Raw genomic sequence first — 16,425 nt, forward strand, 5'->3', positions numbered from 1 at the left:
TTTTTTTTTTTTTTTTTTTTTGCTCTTCTTTTTAAACGTAAAGGTTAGAAAAACAACTCTCGCGGCCAACACTGCCAACGTTTAGGTAGTTCCTGGATTAGAAGCTAGGCTTGTAGGAACCAAAGTACTAAGAAGAAACAGCTGCCTTGGTTGTATTTCAGTGGACGTAATGGTATTTCTTTAGTTTTCCATTTTATCTTAGTTACATAACTTAGGTCATACAGTTATTTTTGTGTGTGTGTATAGTTAGGTACGTTTTTAAAGCGAACATTCTGTGTGAAATGTCTGGATTACATTTAAACTTGCAATTCACACGCATTCTATGTCACATTAATGAAAATCTTGCGGTTAATCACTGGTTCAATAGAACTTGCTTGCAAGGAGGCAGCAACGATACGAACTCTTAACAGCAAGTATGTAACATTCCTGTATAGCCCTGATGGCAAGGTTTGTCTCAGTCTAGTTTCTTAAAAAAGCCTGAGCAGGAAATAATTTGTGCAGTTGCTGCTAGCGTTATATGATTTGCTATTTAAAAACTACCGTTAAAAGTTAAGACATTTAAAACAAATGTAGTTTGTGTTTATGGCTGTGGAACAAAGTATCATCTGATTGAAACATTGTGACATTAACATGTGATATTAGTGTCAAACAATAACTCCTTTCTTGGGGTAGTGCCAATTAAAGAACATTACAATGAACTACATATTTATAATATTTTGTAGTGCCAGAAATGATACTAAATACAATTACACTTCCTATTTTCTTTTTTCTTCCTCAGTATCAAGTACTACTTAGAAAGTAAGATTTATAATAGTCCTTTAGGTGTAAGTTTCATGTTTCTATTGATGTTTTAATTATTTTCTTTTAGGTTTTTATGTTTCATAGTGGTTAATTAGAAAATAACTAGGGCTCTGCCCAGAATAATTTTCATCATGTTGTACTACATTTTATGTAAGAATTTGTATATGTTTCAGATGATACATTGTACTGTTAGTAACAAACTTTATTTTAACTAATAAAATATTAATTTGTTAAATATTAATTTCTTAACATCTTAATATTTCTTTCAGCATATAAACATTTAGTATTTTTGTTTTACAGAATTTCAGTTATAATTATAAACTTCAGAATCAGAGGTTAATTTAAAATTAGTTATTTGTAAGTTTAAAAGGATTTTTTTTTTTTTTTTTTTTTTTTGTGGCTAATCTGACCATCTGTGAAATTTGTGGTCATTATTGTCTAGTATAAACTATTTTATCCTAGAGCTATGAGAAGTGGCATTTTGCAAGGCTATTTGAAATGCTAAGTGTTTTGTGTTACCTGTTTTAAGGTAAGTGACTTCTGTGAAGTTCTTTTTGGGTACAACAAAATAGACCATCTAGATTGGGTATTGTAAACCAGTCTGTATTACTTGAGAAACTTCATTTTGGTATGGCCTAGCTACCTCTTTGCTGTTAGAAAGTGTTTATAAATCACCTTATAGATAGAAGCTAGCCACAGACTGCATTACCTGCGGATTAAATTTTTTATGTGAGAATTTTTCTTAGTATCACTTCTGATCTAATATTTATATACATATAGAAATTAAGTTTTTGAATAATTCTTTATTTTCCCCAAATTTTCTTTTACTCTTTTTGTTCCGTTTATAATTTTATCCTAGGGTGAGGGTTAAAGACTGGACTTTTTGTTGTTTAAAGATTTATTTAAGTATACAATGTTCTGCCTGCATGTACACCTGCTCACCAGCAGAGGGCACCAGATCTCATTATAGATGACTGTGAGCCATCATGTGGTTGCTGGGAATCGAACTTGGGACCTTTGGAAAAGCAGTCAGTGCACTTAACCTCTGAGCCATCTCTCTAGCCCAACTGGGATTTCATATAGTCTTGGGTTTCATTACCAAGTTTGCCAAGCACATTGTACCTTTTTGTTAAAATTTCTCTTCTATAAAGAAAAAAAAGTGACTATACATCACGTTTTATGAGGATTATTAAAATTGCAATAGCTTATTGTTGAAGTTGTTGTTGAACTATTTTTTTATCCTCTTGTGATGGGAAGAAGAAAAGCTACTGGCCCCAGAATATTAATATACTTAAAGTCATTTAAGTTGGTTTGAAATGATAGAAACCACAATAACTTTACAAAGTCACTTACAAACCAAGTCGCATCTACTAGCAAGTGACAGGAGCGTTTGTGTGCTTGAGAAAAAACTTCTGCCTTCACTGACTAAATTAGTTTAAAGTTAGTAAAATTGTCTTATAGTAAGTTTGTATACTGTTATCAAGGACAAAGTATTGGTATTTTTCTTGCTTTACGGTTGTAAAGATATGGTTAGTAATTTTGAATTCAGAGCTTAAGAATTTTAGGTTCCTAAGAAGTTTGTATCAGCTAAAACTAGTTGACTTAATACGATGAGATGCTGTGTTTCTTTACTGAATTGCCTGCAGCTGACCTTGTTAGCCTAACACCTGACTTTAGTGTCTTTTCTGCAAAGTGTCTTCGGGCATATTGCTAAGGCTTATTGTATTAAAGGAATGAAGAGGCGTTCTGTCAGTCTATTTGTGAAGACAGATAATTCCTAAGTTTTGGCTCTACTTTTTACATTTTTAATATATTTTTAACTAAAGATTTTTTTTTTCCCATGTGAAATGTCAGAACTGGTTATGCTTGGCAAAATAGCAACAAAAGATAGTTAAAATGTAACCATAATTATTTGTTGGTCCATAATTTTCTTTATTAATGAGAGCTTTTGCTGTGTCTTCATGTGTTAGATGTTCTTTGGCCCGTCCTCCTTCCTTTCTTTGATCCCCTAAGTTTGTATAAGTACAGTACAGGGAAAGAATTTCTTTTACCTCCTCCTTTTTCTTTCTGTGGGAGGACACACACATCATTTTATATAGCTGCAGTTTGAAAAGAATTAGGTTGAAGTTGTTTGAATGTTTCAGAAAGATAGTCAATTTTGGCAATACTATGATGTATCTTCTCTGTATCCCCTAATAAATGATTTCAAAGCACCATGCTATCATTGTTTTGGCTTCATATTATTATTAATTCTCACAACATTCCTGTAAGGAGATAGAGGGTACATGGTATTGTCGCTGTTTTTGTAGGTGGGAAAACTTGATGCACACTTCTGTTGACTTTCCTAACTTGATGTAGTCAGGACCAGAGCAGAGAACCACCTGGCTTCTAAGGCCCATGTTCTATCTTGATTTGACTTTGCTTCATAGGGCAGAGGAAACAGGCGAAGAATCATGTAAGTCATCTGTTCTTTTATTCCCCCTGAAGAACTTTTGCACAATATAGAAGTGGCTTACATTTCATTACTGGTCAGATTGTCATTAAACAGTGTTAAACAACTAAAATCTTCTGAAATTAAATGCTTCTGAAATTAAAGGGCTAGTTAGTATCTTATTAAGAGCCTTTAAGTGGATACTTTTTTGATTATATCAGTAGTGTGGACTAGATAATCAAGAACTAATTGACGCAAGTGATAGAAATGGTTGGCTGTTTTAAGAGCTGGCTGATACGCATATTAGTTTAGTAGTCTAGTAGTAAGAAACCTTTTTTTCCCCAAGAGGTGGCAGACTGCATCACCACTGTTGGTAAAGGAATAGTCAAGCCAGTGGAAATAGCAGGTGTATCCAGATTGCTGAGACTGCAGCAGTGCTTACCTCAGCGCTAAGATGCCATTGTATATGTCCTGTGACACCCTGTTTATTTTCTTAGTAGTAGCTCTTACATACTTTAATCCTGGGGCACATTGAGCTCAGCCTAGCTCTGATGAAGTTTTTGTGAAATACAATAGGATCTTCTAAGGGAAACCAAAATCCAGTGAAGATTTTTGGGTTACCTCTGAGGGTTATAGTATAAAGGTCTGCTTTAAGGCTTCATGTTCAGAGTAGCTTAACTGTTGAACCATCCCTGGATTGCAAAGAAGAGATTTCACAGATCTTATAAGCTACTGCTCACTAGCAGCATTACATTTTAGGTAATGTACACTTGGGGAAAAGTTACGAGTTGATGATATCCTGATAAACTTCATCCACATTAGTTGGCAATACTTTGTGACATTGAAGCTTTAAACAGTAGTTTAATCTCTTAGAAAACAGTAGAGGTTGACATCCCTCTGAAATTACCTTTTTCGTTTCATGTTTCTTTTTTTAAAATTTTCATGTTTCAGTAACATTTTCATATTGATACCTAGCCAGGTAACTTTTGTTTGATTATCTAGTTCAGAATAATTTTTAGTTTTATTTAGGATATTATAATAATTAGAATTATAAAGAATATTGAACATGGTCAAATAATACCAAGATAAGATAAAGTAGGCACTGAATAGTCATCAGAAGATTAGTGACCTCAAATTGCTCACAGAGACCCCCTTACTCCTTAGTAGTAGACCTGAAATTTAAATCCAGGAGGCAGTTTTATATGCTGTACTCAGGCACTGCTGAAACAGAAACAGTGTCCAAATTTGTTTTGTTTTTGGTTTTGTTTTTTGATTTTTTTTCTTGAATACAAGTTTTTTTTTTTTTTTTTTTTTTGCAGTGTTTTTGAAACAATTTTTGAACTAGTTTGACATTCTAATTTATCTTCTGATTTGTTTTCTCATGTGTTTTGTAAGTAGTCATCTTTGGTGTCTTAAATGTAGTTTTACTTTCATGTGAAAGTCTTGTTTATTGATGTTTGGATTTGAACTCAAAGTCTTAGTGCATGCTAAACACACTTCACCAATGATTTGTTATATAGCCTCAACCATTGTGAATCAAGATGTGTACACACATGTATTAGAGAATCAAAGCCTTACAGATTTTAACTAGAGTGCTATAGAATGCACAGGGCCTTGGATTGGTATCCCCAGTACTACAGACAAACAAAAACCCCCTACAGACCATACAACATAAGGCCTTTCATTTTTAATGAGTGTCTTGCTGTATAGCTCAGTCTGCGAGATATAATATAATCTGTATAATTATACTCACACTGATACACCTTGCGATGCTTTGCTGCTTCTTTCAAGTGCCATGATAACAGCATGTGGCATCATACCACCCCTTTCTGGATTTTTCATAATCATGAATTTTAACCATTTGACTCTTGACATTTTAGTCATTTACTAGAGTAGTAGGCCACAAATGGTTTCTTAGAGGCTGGGCATGATGTTCTAGTCCATTGCTTCACAAGTTGAAGGAGAATTGAAAATTCAAGGTTACAGAACAACAGCAACAAAATTTCTTAACTTTATCCAATTAATAAGAGTTAGCGCACATACTCAGATAAATTGTTGACAGCATTACTTAGGTATTTTAAATTCACACATTATTTTTGGGAGCCCTTTCAAACATTTTTATGTTACTTTGGTGACTACAGTGTTGAAATTGAGATATTTAAGATTTTGTTAAATGATAGTGTAAAGATATGGCTTTTATAATGTTGGGTTTTTTGATCACAGGATTTCTAAATTTTCTGCAGCATATATTAAATAATTTTTCTAATGGTTATTCTTAAGATTCTTCTTAAAACAGGGAGGCACTTAGAATTATTTTTTATGAGTTGGCTTGAAAAAAAATTTTAAATGTTGGATTGTGCTATAAGGATAATTACAACACTTCTAATACAACTATGTTTTTTAGTTTCAGTACAAAATGGTTCGATTCATCAAAAAGATGCTGTAAATGATGATGATTTTGAGCCATACTTAAGTAGCCAGACAAATCAGGTAAGTGGTCTGCAGATTCAGATGTTAGAAAGTTAAACTTTTAGTTTTTACTGATATTTTTTCAAGTAGACATCTAATTGAATAGGAGTCTAATATAATGTGAATTAGTTCATTTAGTTTGCCTACATATGGTGACTAATACTTGCAGGGTTATGGCTTAGGAGACTGCTTTAGAGACTGTAGGTAACTTTCTAAAGCATTTAAAGATTAACACCATTTTTATGTTATGCTTAGAATTGTTGAATGTAAAAGTAGTTTAATATACAGCTGTGTATTTTTAACAGGAAGGCTCTTAACTGTACATTGTGCTTTTAAAATTAAGCTTTTCATATAATTTTAAAAATTATAAATTGCAAAGATGACTTATTTGTTGGGAAAGGTGTTTTAGTACTTTTGATTGATTGTTTTAAATTGTTTTATATGGTTGGCCCTAATTCAGTGTTTTAGTTTTTAGAGGAGGAAGGAAACAGGTCATTGATTCTCTGTAGATCTTCAGAGTAATGTAGTGATTGAGTCTGGGTTTTATGTTTCAGTTGGCTTTTTGTTAAAGATCTCATGTAATTTGCAAAAGAGAAAATTGAAATACTGATGTTAATGTGAGTTAGTGTTGGCGTTTTGTATTTCCAGATTCTTGGTCACGAAATGAAATTGAAATCCATACAGATTTGCAAAAGTAGCAAGAAATTTATATTAAAGCAAAACAGAAAAGTTTAAAATGGGACTCTTTGGAGTGCCAACTCCTAAATAATGGCACAGAGGCTTATTATTATCTTAGGCACCATAGTTGGGCACATTCTCAGCTATTACTAACTAAACAACACTAACCTGGCCTAATTCCTGTCATGTGGCCCATTGCCTTTTCTTGTTACCCTAGTCCCAGCACTCCTTTCTTCGTTCTTCTCTGGCTGGCGACTCTTGTTTTGCCTCTGATTCTTTCCAAGTTCCTATCTCTTCCAGAGTTGTGTTTTCTTCCTCCTTTCCTATTGGCTCTCCAGCTCTTTATTAAACCAATTAGAAGGTGTTGGAGGGAGTGTTTACAAATCATGGTGCATCCAAAGAATACTACTAATACCAAAGTCCAGCCTGTACTTAGCTCAGTGCTGGTACTGAAATCAGTATTTGAGTAGTCCAAAGACAGTTTGACACAGTGCACAAAAAGATTGTCCCAACAGCCAGCCACATGAGTGGAAATACTCAAGGCCTCAGGTTGCTGTTTGCATTCTCTCCTATTAAGATCTAAAGGAAGGAAGGGCTGATTGCTAAGGGTATAGTTTAGGTGTTTCTTTTTTGATTGGTAATAAAGTCAATGTTTTTTTCCAATTTGTGTACTCCTTCCCATAATACATTTAATTTTAGTCATATGTATATAGAAAGTGCTAAATAGGGTATGACTCCTAAAAGGATACAGTTTTGTTTTACTCTTCGTGTAAACCACTGCCTTCCCATCCTCAGGCTAGAATGTATTGAGAATACTTTTGAATAGAAACTTTCCAAAGTTGGATGTGATCCCACCTTCATCTCCCTCCCAAATCTTTATAATAAGTAGAGCAAAAGTCATCTTTATAAACAAATTAAATGATGTGATGGAATTATATTGAAAATGGCAGTATAAAAAATTGAAATTATCCTATGTGGTATTATGTATTTCAAAAAGAGACAAGTTCTGTTAATAAATACAACTAATATTTGAATATATGTGACCCCATATTTCCTTTCAAATTATGTAAAAATTTAAATATAAAGAAAATTTGTTGCAACGAGCACATATACGTATCTGCCATTGTTACTTCATTTATCACCTTTATTTCCTAATGTTTTCTTTTTAATGACTATTTTTATTAGTTCTCTGAGAAGTTCCTAGGATGTGTTTTGATTGTTTTTTAGCCCCATCTTTCAACTCCTCTTAGATTCAACCCCCTTGCCTACCTAGTGATTTTATGTCTTGTTTAAAAATTTTCATTTCAAAATGCTACAGACCTTTTTTTTTTTTTTTTTTAATTCTCATTGTAGACCCATCCCTCTTTGCCTTCCAGTTGTCCCATTCCCTGTTCCCACTGCCCTCCCCTCCAGACTTTTATAATTCTCCTAAGTGGATCAGTTCTCCCTAAGTTGGTCAGCATTTACATTTCTAAGTAGTCTTAAGTATTTTAGTTTTTCTTTCTTTTAGAAATAAAATATATATGAGATATGGAAAATCTGAGTGCACCTGTGTAACCAGAGAGTGTTGAAATACACCATCATTACAGATTTTCAGTTCTTGAGTTTAATTTTTTTATTGCCCTCCAGGGACATTTTAAATGTTTAGAGTTACAAATATTTATAAGGTTATGATTACGGATATACAGTATGGAATGATTTTATATAGGTAGACAATCAACCTGAATATGGTTATGTGTTTGTTTGTGTTGGTGCTTTGTGTGTTTGTATATGTGAGTGTATCTGTGTGTTTGACTGTGCTTGTGTTGTGAGGTTGTGTGAGTGGGGGTGTTCGAGTGGTAAATTGTTAGTTTTATCAACTTTTTATGCCATGAACAGTTGAAATTTTTACTGTTACCCAAAGTAGAATGAACTAGATATTAACCATATTTATCACTTTGGTACCTTTATACATTGGTGTCATTATCTTTTGTCTTCCTTTTTCTCGTCCTGTTTTTCTCCTTTTTTCCCAGGCAGTTCCTTTTTGTTTTCCATTTCATACTTATATTAAGTAATCTTTTGTTTCCATTGTTTTTCATTTTGAGGCAAAGTCTGTTTGCACTGTGTGTGTGAAGGAGGGAGGGAAGGTAGGTAGTAGTATCTGAATTTTCAATAATAAGCTCTTTAAAAAACTGGAAATTACTTCCAAATAATCTGTGTGTTGTTACCGTTACATTTTTATATTGGCACCTTTTTGTGTGGGGCTGAGGCTTGAACACCAGGGTTTCTTATGATCTAGTAAGTGCAGTGACGTTGATCAGTGTCTCCAGCTTTTAATGTACGACCTTGGTGGTGATGGTAGCATGCCACAGAATAGTCCCATGAATATAATGGGAAAAAATGTGCTAAGAAGTTTATTGCAAGGAATTTAATGTTTGTCTATGTAAGTGAAAAGTCAGTCGTAATGCTTTTGACTCCCGTGAGAGAATACAGACTGACTAGTTAGATTTTTGCCCACCCTTAGTGATTTTGCAAATCCTAAAGCTCTGTTCTGGACATCAGAAATCAAATATAAAGCAAAGAATGAAAAATCTGTCATTGGAGTTTATTTAATCTTCTGGTTTTTATTTTAGAGAGCCAGAGAATTATTTCAATGGCATTTCCTTTCTTCTTAATCTCCTGTTCTTTTTAAAGGAAACATTTCATTTTTTAACAAAATAAAATATAATAAGATAAAACAAAAACCATCTCATCGAAGTTGAACAAGGCAAACCAAAAGAGCCCTAAGAGAAGGCAAAAAAAATCAGGGACCCACTCAGTGGCACATCCAGGAGTATCATGAAAATACTAAATTTAAAGCTGTAATGTACACCTGGTGCAGACCTGTATAGGCTGTGTGCTTCGCTGCTTCAGTCTCTGTGAGTTCATAGGAACTTGGCTCAGTTGATTTAGAAGGTCTTGTTCTCCTTGTCCTCAATTCCCTCTGGCTCCTACACTCCTCCACCTCCCTTTTCATGGGGATTCCTTAGCTCTGAGGGGAGAGAATTGATGGAGACAGTCCATTTAGACCTGTGTTGAGTTCTCTCTGTCTCTCTCTGCATAATGTCTGAATGTAGGTTTCTGTATTTGTTCGCATCTGTTTCCTGATGATAGCTGAGTAAGGCACTAATACCATTAGGAGTCGTTTTATTGTCACTTTTGTTTGTTTAGGCCAGTAATACTTGGTTTTATACTAGGTCTCTGGGCTATCGGGTTTTTGGTTCTTGGTCACCTAGGCAGTGTTGGATATTGCTTCCATCTCATGGGATGAGCCTTAAATCAGGTATGGTTGGTTACTCCCACAAGCTTGGGCCACCATTGCCCTAGCATATTTTTCAAGCAGGATGGAATGTAGATTAAAAGTTTAGGGCCTGGGTTGGTGTTTATTTTTTTGGTAACCAGCAGCATACTTTCACATAATAAAGACACTGGAACAAGTTGGTGAAGGTTTTCTACATAGGCATCAGTTTTGACTTCTACATGTTCAGTGAGTTGTGTGATTGTTGTCTTCATCAATGGGGCCTTGTCAGTTGATCTGGGTTACCTCACTCAGGATGTTTTTGTTTTTGTTTTTCTAGTTCAATTAGTTTCCTTACAAATTTCATGATGTCATTTTTTTTTTTTTTTTTTTTAGCTGCTGAGTAATACTTTATTGTGTAAATGTACCACATTTTCTTTATCCGTCCTTCCGTTGAGGGACATCTAGATTGTTTGCAGTTTCTGAATATTACGAATAAAGCTGCAGTGAACATGGTTAAGCAATTGTTTTATGGTAGGATGGAGCATCCTTTAGGTATATGTCCAAGAATGGTATAGGTGGCTCTTGAGGTAGATTGATTCCCAACTTTCTGAGGAACTGCCATACTGATTTTCATAGTGGCTGTACGAGTTTGTACTCGTGAGCAGTGGAGTGCTTCCCTTACTCACATCCTTATCCGAGTTTCACTTGTGTTATTGATCTAAGCAGTTCTGACAGGTGTCAGATGGTTTCTCAAAGTAGCTTGATTTGCTTTTCTCTGATGACTAAGGATGTTGAACATTTAAGTATTTCTCAGCCAGTTGAGATTTGAGAATTCTCTGTTTAGATCTGTTCCCCATTTTAAAATTTGGATTCTTTAGTTTTTGGTATCTAGTTTCTTGAGTTCTGTGTATATTTTGGATATTAGTTCTCTATCAGATGTGGAGTTGGTGAAGAACTTGCTACTCTGTAGGTTGCCACTTTGTCTGAATGATACTGTTGTTTGCTGTGCAGAAATTTCTCAGTTTCATGAGGTCTCACTTATTAATTGTTGATCTTAGTGCCTGTGCTGACAAGGTTCTGTTTAGAAAATCTTCTCCTGTTCCAGTGAGTTCAAGGCTATTCCCACTTTTTTTCCCCCATGTTTAGTGTATTTGGTTTTATTTTGAGGCATGGAGTTGAATTTGTGTGGTGAGATAATCCAAACACAGAAAGGTAAATATGGTACCTATTGATTTTTTTTTATGTAAATATTAGCCATTAAATAAGTGATAATCAATTTTAGTTCTATTTTGAATCCTTCTGCACGAAGCTATCAAGTTTGACCAGCACCATTTGTTGAAGATGCTGTATTTTTTCCAGTGTTTATTTCTGGCCTATTAATCAGGTTTCCATAGGTGTGTGGATTTCTTTGGGGGGCTTTTATTTGATTCTGTTGATCAGCCTGTCTGATAATTATGTCAGTAGCATGCTGCTTCTGTTACTAAAGCTTTGTAGTACAGCTTGAAATCAGGAATAGTGAGACTTCCAACAGTTCTTTGTTTTAACTGTATTGGATTTGTTGTTTTATGAAGCTGAAAGTTGTCCTTTTGAGATCTGTTTCTTGTGTTGGAATTTTAATGGGATTGCACTGAATCTGTAGATTGCTTTTGGAAAGGTGGCTGTTTTTGTTACATTTATCCTATTGATCCATGACTATAGGAGGTCTTTCTGTTCTTGGATATTTTCTTCAGTTGCTTTCTTCAAAGACTTGGAGGTTTTGTCATATAATTATCAGATAATTCTTTCACTTGCTTTAGAGTTACCCTAAGGTATTTTATATTATTCAAGGCTATCGTGAAAGGTGTTGTTTCCCTGGTTTTGTTTTCAATCTGTTTATAATATGTGTATAGGAAGGCTACTGATTTTTATTTTTATTTTGTTTTTGAGTTTTTTGAAAATGTTTATCAGCTATAGAAGTTCCCTGGTGGAATTTTTTTGGATCATCTATGTATACTACCGTGTCATCTTCAAATAAACATACTTTGACTTCTTTCTTTCCAATTTTTATTTCCATGATTGCCTTTAGTTTTCTCCTTGTTCTGGCAAAGACTTCAAATAGTATGTTGAATAGATACAGAGTGGACAGCCGTGTCTTATTTCTGATGTTAGTGCAATTTCTTTGAGTTTCTCTCCATTTAAGTCGATGTTGGCTATGGGCTTGCCGTAAATTGCCTTTATCATGTTGAGTTACATCCCTTGTATCCCTGATCTCGTATAAGACTTTTATCGTGAAGGTATTAGATATTGTCAGAGGCCTTTTCTTTGTTCAGTGAGAATGAAATGATCGTGGGGTTTTTTTCTTTCAATTTGTTTATAGAGTAGATTACATTAATTGATTTTTGTATATTGAACTGTCCCTGCATCTGCATGATGAAGCCTGCTTGATCATGGTGTATGATGTGTTTGTTCTTGGATTTCATTTGCAAGTATTTTATAGAGTATTTTTACATCAATGTTTAAAAGAGAAATTGGGTTGTAATTCTCACTCTTGGTGCCTTTTCATGTGTTTTGGGTGTTAAGGTAACTCTGACCTCATAAAATACATTTGGTAATGTTCCTTCTGTTTCTATTTTGCAGAATAATTCGAGGAGTAGTGACATTAACTCTTTGAATGTCGGGTAGGATTTTTCACTAAATCCATCTGGCCCTTTTTTGGTTGAGTCTTTTAATGATTGCTTTTATTTCCTTGGGGTTATAGGTTTATTTAAATTGTTTTTCTAACCTTGATTTAACTTTGTTGAATTAAAACCTATTGAGAAGATTGTTTTCTTTTTGCTTTTTCAGTTTGATAGAATATGGGTTTAAAAAGTATGTCCTATGTTTCTCTGTATTTCCTTAGGGTCTGTTGTTTTTTGATTTTATCAATTTAGATAATCAGTCTCAAAAGAACCTCCCCCCCCCCCCCCCATTGATTCCTTGTATTGTTCTCTTAATTTCTGTTTTATTAGTTCCAGCCCTGGGTTGAGTATATCTTGCCTCCTCCTTCTCCTTTTGGGTGTGATTTCTTGTTTCTGTTATAGTGGATAAGATCTGTCCACCCCATATCTCCCCCAACCTCCCTTGGGTAGCCGTTTAGTGTTATGAACTTGTGTCTTGGAACTGTTTTCATTGTGTTCTAGAAGGCTGGCTATGTTGTACATTCATTTTCATTGAATTTTAGAAAGTCTTTAATTTATTTCTATCTTGACCCATTTTTTATTTAGTAGAGGTATTACATTTTCCATGATTTCCTAAGCATTTTAGTGTTGCAGATATTCAGCTTTAATTCACAATGTTTTGATAGCATGCAAGAAGGGTTTTTTTTCAGTTTTCATGTATCTGTTGAGATTTCCTTTGTGTCTGAGTAATGTGGTCAGTTTTGGAAAAAGTTCCAAAGGTATGGTGAAGAAGGTATAGTCTTTCAAGTTTTGAAAACTTGTTCTGTAGATATCTGTTAGACCCATTTGATTTAAGACATCTATTACATCCAGCACTTAACTTACTTACTTACTTACTTATTTATCTCTTTCTTTCTTGTCTGTCCATTAGTGAGTATGGGGTATTAAAGTCTCCCAATAACAATATGTGAGGGTTAGTCTATGTGATTAAGCCCTAGTTTGTGGTCCTCCTGTCTCCCAGCAGCCCACGAGGTCAGGAGGACATGAGATGAGAAGGGTGCCTGGAATGGCCGACAAGCACCATACAGAGATCACACACTCTGGGAACCACTGCAGGGAGCTAGTTCAACTTTAATTCCAGAGAACAAAGGCTATGTACCCCTTGGGGAGGAAGTGGGGGGCTCCAAGGACAGGTGTACAGAATTGGTTCAAACTAGGCACTTGAGGATGCTTGATTTTCATTAAACAGCAAGCTCCTATCATATGAATGGGAACACGGTACCTAATTATCACATAGGTGGGAGTGGGGAGGGGAGAGCTAGCAGGGAGTTTTGTCAAAGGCCCTATATCAAATATGGTTAGGAGTGTCTTTGTCTAAAGACATTCTCCAAATGAAGTCAGGCAGAGAGCAGGAGGCCCTAGAGGGAGTCCTGCACCTTAACACCAAGTTCAGAATGGCTATTTGGACTAGGAGAACTGCAACCTCGAACAGCAGGGTTCCTCCAACATTGGTTATGTTTCTTTTATAGATATGGGTGCTGTAAATGGTTTTATTTCCTCAGATGGGGAGAGTTGTACCCAAGCTTTATGAATACATGGCTTGGGCAGAGCCCAGAACATTTTTATCTAACTTTCTCTAGGCTTAGTCCTGGAAACATTTAGCCTCTGTGCAATCTAACCTTTTGCAAGCCTGGGCCTTTAAAGCTTCAGCTTCCAGCCTCAGTCTGCTAACCTTGGCCTAGAATGTTTTCAGCCTCTCAAACTTACTTTGATTGGCTGGTTCAACTCAGCTGTTCTGTCTCAATCTCCTCTCCAAGCTGAATGCTTCAAACTGGCTTTTCTCAGCTTCTAATTGAATTGTTCTGCTTGGAAAAAATTGCCTCTGAACTCCACTAACTGAACCGCATGAACTCAATTGTACTTAGTTGAACTGCATCTAACTGTATTATACTCTCCTCCTCTACTGCTTCCATGAACTCCCTGCTCTATCTTAACTGCTCTGAGTAGCTTCTCTTTCCTGTCTGGTCTTGTGAGAGTTGGGCATATCCCATCTCTGACTTATTCAGTCATATCTTTCTCTGATTCCTCACTTTGTCTGCTTCTCACTTAGATGGTATTGTTTGGGATTAAAGATGTGCAGTAAAGTCCAGCCAGTGTGTATTCCAGCTGGACCTACATCTTTGGACATGATCCCTTGCCAGTGTAGCAATGTTGCTGGGTTAAAATTCCTCTACATGGGTGGTGCTTTTGTATGTAGTGCATAGATGTTAAGAATTACAATGTCATTTGATATTTCTTTTGATTAGTATGGTGTGTCCTTTCTTATTTGATTAGTTTTGGTTTGAAGTTTATTTTGTTAGATATCAAAAAACCAGCATGTTTTTTAGATCCCTTTGCTTGAAGTATCTTTTTCCAGTCTTTTTCCTTGCGTTAATGTCCATCTTTTAGTTTAAGGTATGCATTTTTTTGGAGCAGCAAAAGTTTGTGTCCTATTTTTCATCCATTCTGTTAGCCTGTGTCTTTTCTTGGGGGAATTGAGTCCATTGATGCTGAGAGAGATGAATGACCAGTGATTATTGTCGATTCCTGTTATTTTCTTGGTGGTGCTGGTGGAGGAGGAGGAGAGACACAGAGAGAGAGAACATGCTTTCCTTTTATTATTTCCTGTGTTTTAATGGCTATAACTAATCTCCTTAGGTTGCAGTTATCCTTCTAGCACTTTCTGTAGTGTTGGGTTTGTAGACATATATATGGCTTAAGTTTGGCTTTATCATGGAATATCATATTTTCTACCTATAATGTTTGAAAGTTTTCCTGTTTATAATAGTCTTGGCTGGCTGGAATCTGTTCTCGAGTCTGCAGTACATCTGTCCAGGTCCTTCTGGCTTAAGAGTCACCATTGAGAAATGAGGTGTAATTCTAATGGTTATTTTTCCCTTGAAGCTTTTAATATCCTTTTCTTGGTCTATACATTTTATATATTTTGATTATCTAAATGTGCCAAGGGAACTTTCTTTTCTGATCCATTGTTATTTGATATTCTGTATGCTTCTTGCACATTCGTAGGTTAGGCATCTTCTAGGTTAGGAAAATTTTTCTTTTGTGACTATGTTGAAAATATTTTCTGGGCCTTTTAGCTGGATTTCTTCACCTTTCTCTTCCTATTCTTAGATTTTTGTCTTTTTATAGTGTCCAGATTTCCTGGATGTTTTGTGTCAGAAGTTTTTTAGATTTAACATAATCTTTGAGTGATGTATCTATTTTTTTTTTATTGTATCTTCAACACCTGACATTCTCTTTTTCCATATCTTGTATTCTGTTGATGAAGCTTCTCTCTGTAGCTGTAGTTTTTGTTCAGCTTCCTAAATTTTTCATTTCCATAATTCTCTCAGTTTGGGTTTTCTTTGATTCTGTTTTCATTTTCAGGTCTTGAAGTTTTAACCATTTCTTTCCGTGGTTTGGTTGTGTTTTCCTGGATTTCTTTCTTCATTAAGGACTTACCTTCACCACACCAGGTGTTTCAAGGTTACTCTGTTTTTACACTGGCATCTAGGCATCTATCTGGTATTGGGATGATTATAGGTCTAGGATACTTGGTTTTATCTTTGTTGGGTGGATGTTTTGTTTCTTGGTTTCTGTTTCCTCTTTGGATTTTAGAAGAATGTGATGGCTGTGTTTTGCCTCGTAGGAAATTTTCTCTGGACCTATTTCCCCAGCCTGCTGAGCTGATGTGTTCCCAGGGAATGCTTCTTGGTGTTGGAAGCTGAGATAATGGAATAATTTGGAGTAAGGGAGTTCAGAGTAGTAGATCTTTTGTAGTCCCTTGGCAGTGGAGTTAGAGAGGAATGTAAGGGGGTCAGGGAATGTAAAAGGTGAATCTGGAGGAGCAGAAAGGAGTGAAGCAACATATTCACTCCTGATTCTCTGGCAGGAGTAACCTTTGGATTAACAAGAGGTACCTGCTTGGGGTTGGTGGCTGGAATAAAGTAAGAGTGCTGGAGGAGGAGGATGGTTGGAGGTTAGAAGGGTAAGATTTGTAGGATCTATCAAAGATGGTTTCAGGGGCCCAAAAAAGATTTACAGCAGGTGTTATGTTATGTTATGTTATGTTATGTTATGTTATGTTATGTTATGTTATGTTATGTTATGTT

General features: G+C 35.3%; 1 protein-coding gene across 1 annotated transcript in view; it reads left to right on the forward strand.

Annotated features, from left to right (window-relative positions):
* The window catches only part of Ythdf3 (YTH N6-methyladenosine RNA binding protein F3), a gene marked incomplete in the record, with an annotated part of 37,977 nt that overhangs the window by 853 nt on the left and 20,699 nt on the right, over positions 1 to 16,425 (forward strand). Inside the window, 1 exon segment of the mRNA XM_055610247.1 lies at positions 5,637 to 5,722. Within this exon segment, the coding sequence (XP_055466222.1) occupies positions 5,637 to 5,722 (86 nt within the window).

This window comes from Psammomys obesus, unplaced genomic scaffold, assembly GCF_907164565.1.
Source record: "Psammomys obesus unplaced genomic scaffold, mPsaObe1.curated_primary_1811, whole genome shotgun sequence".
Classification (NCBI taxonomy): Eukaryota; Metazoa; Chordata; class Mammalia; order Rodentia; family Muridae; genus Psammomys; species Psammomys obesus.